Raw genomic sequence first — 8,736 nt, 5'->3', positions numbered from 1 at the left:
ACGATTTATTGATTAATTGTCGATTTAATCAGTTCTTAAGCCGATTTTTTAAAAATAATTTTATACCTTAATCGAACTGACTAGATGACCAATTTTTGGTTAATTCGGTCGAATTGACTCCGATTCCATTTTTAGAACATTGCTAATAACACAATATAGAAAAAAATTCTAAGTTTGTGAAGAAGATATTTGTAATAACAAAAAAGAAAAGAATACACTTAGGTGGCATACTATTGGTTTTGAAAGATCCGTGATACTGCTACCGCTTTGAACACCCGAAGACCGGACCCAGGCCCAGCTGCCAGCCTTTCGTTTTCTGTTCTTATCACACCTTTATGCCATCTTCGTTTATTTTCCAGTTTTTGTCCAAACCAAATAAAACCAGATTAACCCATTTCTTCTTCCCCTTGACATCTCACCTCAATATTTGTCCCAATCAGAAACTAATTTGACCAATAACAATTAGAACAAAAAGACATTCTCATTTTGGACCAAAAAAAGAAAAAAAAAAGGAATGTTCAATTTCCAATTTCCAATTTCCAATTTCCAATTTTCAATTTTCAATTTTCAATTTTCATGTTCAATGGCAATGAATGTTGAGTGTCCCAAACTCTGCGCCTCCACCCCCACAGAACCTGACACCACCACCCTACTCACTCACTCCCACTTTCATTCATTAACATTCACAATCAGATTGCAACAGCAATACACTCACTCATTCATGACGTCATCAATTTCGTAAACTAATATTAATGAGTGTTTTTGAAAACCCTAAGGAAAAAAAGGGTTCTCATTCTACACAAAATCTTGGGGGAACCTCTCTTCCATTTCCACATTGCTCTTCCTCTTGAAGAATCCCACTTTCGCCAATCCCTAATTCCAAAACAAAGTCCCTTTTTTCGTTCCACAGAGCTTGAGAAGATGAAATGAATTGAATTGATGGTTGGAATCTGTGACCCGAGATCCGAATCCGAATGGATGTTGGCAGCAAAGTTTGGAGCTTGAGGAGCTTCTTGTGTTCAAAGCAACCTCAGTTGCTGCACCCTGATAAAAATAACAATAGTAATGGGAGCATTAGCAACCACAACCATAACCACCATAGCCATATGTGTTGGAGATCCAGCGTGGCGAAACCCACATCGTGGTCCATGGTTTGCGGGTTCATGCTGTTCGGGTTGGGTCTAATCTCACTCTTAACGGGTCACATGGCTTCTCATGTTGAATGGTACTCCCAAAGATTCGTCCATCGCACTCTCCACTCAGCACAGGTTCTTCTAATCCTTCATTTTTTTTTTCTTACACCTTTTGTTTTTATGTATTGCATTGTTCTTTGTATCTTGTTGCTAATGTTGTTTACTGTTTTAGTTTTTTGCTGCTGAAAACGGTGGAGTGTAATTGGTGTGAATTATTTATTATTATTATTATTTGCTTTTCTTCTTAATTTTTGTAGGATGGAAGTGAGCGTGCGCCAATTGATATTTGGGAATCACAGTATTCTAGGTATTACTATGGATGTAAAGAAAGGGGGCGTAATTTTGCTCGTGAGTTCTCACTCATTCACACCTTCTTTTGTAGCTTGTTTGATACTAGAACATTTTTTTATATAGGTGCTAAAACTTTGCAAGTTTTCATTTTGGGGTGTTGATGTTAATGCATCTAACCATGTCTTTTTTTTTCAAATAAAAAATTCCTTCATGAAACAGATTTTAAATCCTTTTGTGTTTGGTTACGTATGATTTTTGTCAGAAACTGCTAATTTTGGAAAAATTTCTGTATGTATCAGGTGAAAGTGAGAGGGGGTGTTTTCGGTAAATATAGTGTGTTTTGTTCCCATATTCTCCATAATTAATGTATATAAGCACAAGCTAGACCGGTGCAATCTGGGTGTAGGATTTTTCCTAGTTAGGTCCGATGTGACTAGCAAACAAACTGAAGGGTTCCATTTGATATGTTTTACTATGTTGTTTTACTTCTTGACAAATGTATTTTGAGATTGTGCTGATCTATAAAAGTTAATTTCACATGTCATTTTCTATCTTATTTTGGTAACCGGAAAATATAGCTGCTGTATCCGAGCGTAAGTCAAATGGCTACTTGCTTATAGCAACAAGTGGAGGACTGAACCAACAAAGAACTGGGGTAAGTCCGACGTAAGCCTTATGATATGTACTGTTGTCGCTGTTTGATTGCAAAAGTGTTCTATAATATCACCTGGTCACACTGGAGTAATGATCATTTATTACACCTGGGTTTCATGGACAATGACTAGTGCATTTGGTATTCCTAGCCAATTTCCTGCTCATAAAGTGATGGAAATGATAATAGCTGTTTTCTTAGGTAGTGTTTGGCGGAGAGACAGAGACGGAAAGACTGAGACTGAGAGACAGAGACTATGAGACAGGGATTGAAATAAATCTCAGTATTTTGTTTGGTGCAAAATAGAAGACAGGAATTGAAACAAGAATGAAACTCTAATTTAATTTACACAAAAGGTAAAATTGGAATTAATTAATTGAAATGAAAATATTTTAGGTATAAAATGTTATTAAAGTTTCAGTCTCTATCTCTAAAAATTTCAGTCCTCTATGTCCCTACTTTTTGAAGGTACTGAAATACTGAAATTTTAGAGACAGAGACAGAAATTTTAGTACCAATCTCTGAACTAACAAACACGATACTGAGTCTTAGTCTCTCAGTCTCTGTCTCAGTATCTCAAAACAAACGCTACCTTATAGCTAGTTGGTTCTATTTCATTTGTTTTCAGAAATGTGAGCCTTGGTTAGGTTCTCTTTTGTGGTGGTGCAGAAATTTTCAGTAGTCTTATTTAAAGCTAAGGTTAATAAGTTCTGGATGTGGAAATGCTAATCATGTTCGTTCCCCCAGATTACGGATGCCGTTGTTGTTGCACGAATTCTTAATGCTACATTAGTTGTACCGGAGTTGGATCATCATTCGTTTTGGAAGGATGATAGGTAAACTGACTATCCTATCAAACATTCCCTTTTTCATTACACAGATTATGGTTTACTAGAATTAAGTAAATAGTTGTTCATTTAAAGAAAACACTTCTTTTTGACGCAGTGACTTCAACAATATTTTTGATATAAATTGGTTCATTACATATCTTGCAAAGGATATTACCATTGTTAAAAGAGTTCCTGATAAGGTCATGCGATCAATGGATAAACCTCCATATACAATGCGTGTCCCGAGGAAATCCGAACCTGAATATTATCATGATCAAGTTTTGCCAATACTCCTGAGACGACGGGTGAGGTCACTTCTAGTGATTGATACATTTTTAAATTTCTTAATTGTCATGAGCATACATTAATAGTTAGTTAATGTCAATTTTTTTATGATTCTTTTGTGGATATAGCTGTGGTGGTAGCTGAATGTAGGAAGATTTTGCAGGTTTTGCAATTGACGAAGTTTGACTTTAGACTAGCAAATGACCTAGATGATGAACTACAACGATTACGTTGCCGTGTTAATTATCATGCTCTGAGATACACGAAACCTATACGACAGTTTGGTCAAAAACTTGTTATGAGAATGCGAAAGATGGCAAACCGTTTTATAGCCGTCCATTTGAGGTTTGTTCAATGAACCTGATGTATGTTCAATTTCAACCTGAATTTTAAACAAAGTGGTGTGGGAATGTGGGTTGTTCAAGCAATCACTTACTTTTCATACATCTGATAAATTGTTATTCTCTCCTTTGCGCTCTCACACTTTTAGGCTGCGATTGGAAGAGAGACTGAGACTGAGACTGAGAGATAGAGACTAGGAGACAGAGACTGAGACTAAATTAAGTCTCTGTATTGCATTTGGCGTAAAATATATTGAATTGAATGATGTCTAAGTATAATGTTTGGTTTAAGATAAATATGAAGATTGATGGGTAGATTTGGAATTTTAAAAATTAAATGAGTATTTTTGGAAAAAAAAAGTTATTAAAGTTTTAGTCTTCAGTCTCAAAAATTTCAGTCCCCTGTGTTCTAGTCTTAGTTCGAAACACAATACTGAGTCTCAGTCCCCCATCTCAGTTCTAGTATCTGGAAACAACCACTACCTTATTCTCTATTAATCACATATGCACCAACTATGTATTGTCTTATCCCTTCTAATCTTTAGGCTCTTCCCAATATGGTTGATTGCCTTTACCTTTTCCACAGCTCCTTGCATTCTGAAATTGATAGTAATTATTTGAACAGTGTCAAAACATCAAATTTCCAGCGCAACTTGATAATAGTAATTTGGCAGGTTTGAGCCAGATATGCTGGCATTTTCAGGTTGTTATTTTGGTGGGGGTGAAAAAGAAAGACAAGAGCTCGGGGAAATCAGAAAAAGGTGGACAACGTTGCCTGTAAGACTGCAATCCTTTACTTCTTTCTAATGATAAAACCCTATCATATTGACTGACAGGATGATGACTTGGATGATTCTGTGATTCTTTTTTCAATGTGCTGAAGAATCTAAGGACTTAAAACTTGCTATTTCTCTTGTGGCACCAATGAATGAGCAATATATTATCTCGTGATAATACAGGATTTGAGCCCTGATGGAGAGCGAAAGCGTGGAAAATGTCCTCTTACTCCTCATGAGGTGGGGTTGATGCTCCGAGCACTTGGTTTTGCAAATGATACCTACCTATATGTTGCATCAGGAGAAATATACGGAGGGGATGAGACCATGCAGCCTCTGAAAGATCTTTTCCCCAACATCTATACAAAAGAGATGCTTGCAGGGGAAGAGCTGAAACCTTTTCTTCCATTCTCTTCCCGCCTTGCTGCTATTGACTACATTGTGTGCGATGAAAGCAATGTATTTGTCACTAACAACAATGGCAACATGGCCAAGATTCTTGCCGGTCGAAGGTAATAGTATGTAAAATTATAAAAGTTTCACAAGTTCATACAAGTACCAATTATAAAGGCATAAACATTCTATCATAATTGAATAGCTAGAGTCATAATTAAGAATATCTTTTGCAATGTGGTTATTATGTTGCCTACTTGCCCTACTCTTGAATTATATGCAAATTTGGTTGAAGGGCTGTGTGATTTTGCTAGTATTTGAATAAGCTTTGTATAATTTACTCTGTTCTACTTCACTTGCATTCTTGTAGGTAAATACAGGATAAATTATAATAATACTATAGCAACTCTTGCTCGTGACTTGAAAATAAAAAAGAAAAAAGGATACAGATTAAGTTAAAGTGGTGGTAGCTTATGTTAGTCGTTAATCTTCAAATGTCAGTAAGATCTGTTTCTTCTTCTGCACCCTTCTCTTGATCTTTAAGCCATCCAATAAGCAAGATCTCATCTCTTGTGTAATGCTGGAAAACAGTTGTTTCATTTTATAAAAATGTTGGAGAGCAGTGGTTCTGTGGAAGGCACAAGGCCACAAATTTGTTGTCATTTGTAGTTGGTTATTCTAGGGATATAGCACATAAGGTAAAACTGTGTTCTTAGTAGTTTTTGCAAGATTAATTGTATGCTGTTTATAAATGATCATTGAGCCTGGATGTTAGGAACAGATATGGGCTGGTTTGTAGTAGGGAGGAGAGAAGCCTAAAAATGATAGTTTCAGCAGTAGCTGAGTGCTGAGAACTGCTGTTTGTGAAGGAAATCAATTAGGTAGCAGTGGGAGGTATTATATATAAAAAGAGGGGGAATGTGCCATTGAGAGAACTGGGTGATGATGTTTCCATTGTCATCTGAGCTCCCTTGCAGGCACAAATTGAAAGTTTTGAAACCCCAGATTCCTTTTTTCCCTTCAGCAATTAGATTGGCTTGCTTCTATTGTGCAGTATGGTGCAAGGGATTCGTACATAAATAACGTAACTGCTTTATTTACAAGTCTTATTATGCTAATTTGTGTTAAAAATATGTGATTCATGGCTGTTCCAGTGGGCTCTCAATTCAATATTGTAGCTCAAAATCACCCAGCCAAGATGTGGTTTTTCAGGGTAAAGGGAGTAAGTGTAGAAAGTTTCTTTCCTAAAATACTCTTCATTGTGTATAATCTACATAATTCATTGTGTATAATCTATAAAATAAATATTAACTCTCAGAATTGAATCCATGATCTTTTGATTTTAGTATAACATACTTGCCATCTTGACTAATTTCAAATTTGTTATTATTATCAAATTTAATTTATAAAAAGGTGTCTTAATAGAAATGTTAGTGCCTATAGTATTAAATACACTAGTTTATATAATGAGAGACAGGAAGTTGGTTAGAGTCAGTCATTTCCCGAGTGTGGAGGTCTCTTGCATCATTGCTAGGATTTTTGGTGATTTGCCAAGATTTCCCAAAGGTTCAATTCTAACAATAGAGTAGAGTAGAACTTGGGATATATATTCAATCAGTACAACTACCAAATCTTGTGGTACTGGTTGCAGTTGGCTTCATGAACTAGACCAGTTATATTATTCTATCATAACTTAAATCTTATATATAGCTATGCATATTGAAAAGGCAGATATACCGCACTGATACTCGAATAGGTGGGTTGACATTTAGCAAATGCTTGTATGATTTAAACTGTAGCACTAATATTCTGTCATTTAGGTGCGTGTAATATCGTCGTGCTAAACTTAAAGTCATATTGTGTCAGCAATTCCAGTTTTCAGAATGTTGTAACTGTATTCTTTTTGTGGGGAAAAAATACCCTTTAGTCGATCATAGATTTTTTTGCTAAAGCAAGTGTTGTCCTGTGAGAAGTGTTATTTTTCAGCAGCGTTTCCCGGTCCCTGATTTGATGGAATAGTTTCAAATATACATTACGGTCTTTTAGTTAGTTAATATTCTAATTCTGATCATCTTATTTTTGGTCAATGGAGATGGTCATAGAAGCTTGATGAGTATATATGAACTTATTGATTTCATTTGCTATATATATAACAGGAGGTATATGGGTCACAAAAGAACTATCAGACCAAATGCCAAGAGGCTTAGCACTCTGTTCATGGAGCGGCATCAGATGGACTGGGACACTTTCGCCGAAAAGGTTAAGGCATCTCAACGAGGATTCATGGGAGAGCCAGATGAGATCAGGCCTGGACGCGGCGAGTTTCATGAGTATCCAAGTATTTGTATATGTGAGAAACCATATATTGATCAAGCACTCGGTGAAGATGTGTTCCGGCCTCCTAAACTTGCAGCTGAAAACCTGACAGTGAAAGAGGATTCCTCATTGGATGAAGAAAATGAAGATAGTATTCGACTACCTAAGCAAAGTGTAGGAAGGGCCAGAAGGTGGTAAAACAAGTTAACATGGCTATCAATTCAATCGCCCCACGGCAAAGGGCCTGCCACTATATTTGATGAGGATTAACATAGTTGGGCTTAAGTTGTCATGGCTCGATGAAGATCTAAGTCATACAAATCGTGTATGGCACAGTTTAGATACTTCTCTAGGGTAAAAGGCATGAATACCCTTACAATGTGTTGCAAGTGTTTATAGATGTGCTTGGTGAGTTGGTGTAGTATATGTAATTTTCTTTCTCTAATATATATATATATATTCTATTCTTTTACTAGGTAGTTTTTTTGCGACAAATCTTCCTTCCAATTCTTCCTGAAATATCTATTTTTCGTAAATGAAAATTTATTATTATTTTTTTGTATATACATCTAAATTGATTTCCAATAAATTTTAAATTGGATATTTTATTTTATTTTTTTTATAAATTTTTGTTTTCTAAATTATTCTCATGGTCTACAACCCGATTAACCGACAGTGTCCTTTGTTTGACGCCATCCCCCTAATGGTAATTTCAACAGTCGGCAGAAGTTTCCAGACGAATGGGTCCAAACGGAAGGGCCCACCTGAGGACGAAGAATAAAGAGGAAGGACTTACCCTCTCCAAGGTACGTCACATCTTAACCAAATTAGCCGCATCTTCGTACGAACACTTACTTTAACATCGGAGTGCCCTTGCGGATGGCCCCACCTGCCGACCCACCGATGGCTCTTGGATCCACATCTCATCTCAGCTCTTGCACTCAGGTTCTGACCCCCACCTTCAATGATCCATACTCCACCGATCCGATGAACAACCGAACAATGACATCGTCTGTGGGGACCTGTCGTGAGTTGATGATGGAGGCTTCCTGCTCGGTGAACAAGCCAAAAGGGGGGGGGGCGATCGCCAAGAGTGTTGCCTCATGAGTAGGATAAGCACGGGAACCTCTCGGAGCCGCCGACCAACAGCTTTTGACAAAATGGCCGCTCCCACGAGCAATCCCCCGAATGGCATCCATTCGAGGCTACAGGCAATGACAACTCATGGATCATGTAAGAACTTAGGCACTTGGTTCAAAACCTTGAAAGAGAGTTGGCGGTGAGGGACCGTTACAACCTCGAGATTAGCCGTAACACCGGCTCACGCGTAGAGCCCTGGCCCAGCCATTCTCGCACCCAGTCCCCCTTGAGGAGATCGGGAGGAAGGCGGCTGGAAGAGGAGGACGACGGGCATGACCAAACTGACAGTCGAACCCAGCCTTTTTACTCCCGAGACAAGTCGAGAAGCCGAGAGCGTAAGGAGGAACGGAAGAGGAAACATTGGGATCCCGTGGTGATTGGCGCTACCCCTTTCCACTCATCCATCCTCAAGATCCGCCTACCCAAGAACTTTGATAAGTTGACAGACATGAGATACGATGGTATCAAAGACCCATAAGAGCGCATCATGGCTTTTGAAGCCAGAATGAACTTGGAAGG

General features: G+C 37.7%; 1 protein-coding gene across 1 annotated transcript; it reads left to right on the top strand.

Moving 5' to 3' along the window:
• On the top strand, window positions 541-7,572 carry LOC107629695 (uncharacterized protein At1g04910). Its single transcript, XM_016332553.2, has 9 exons — window positions 541-1,268; window positions 1,451-1,541; window positions 2,063-2,139; window positions 2,884-2,972; window positions 3,082-3,271; window positions 3,415-3,596; window positions 4,267-4,369; window positions 4,552-4,880; window positions 6,918-7,572. Exons 1-9 carry the CDS (start codon window positions 975-977, stop codon window positions 7,273-7,275), a joined length of 1,713 nt encoding a protein of 570 aa, XP_016188039.1. The 5' UTR covers window positions 541-974; the 3' UTR covers window positions 7,276-7,572.

Source organism: Arachis ipaensis, chromosome B01, assembly GCF_000816755.2.
Source record: "Arachis ipaensis cultivar K30076 chromosome B01, Araip1.1, whole genome shotgun sequence".
Lineage (NCBI taxonomy): Eukaryota > Viridiplantae > Streptophyta > Magnoliopsida > Fabales > Fabaceae > Arachis > Arachis ipaensis.
This window is presented reverse-complemented; position numbering and strand designations above follow the sequence as displayed.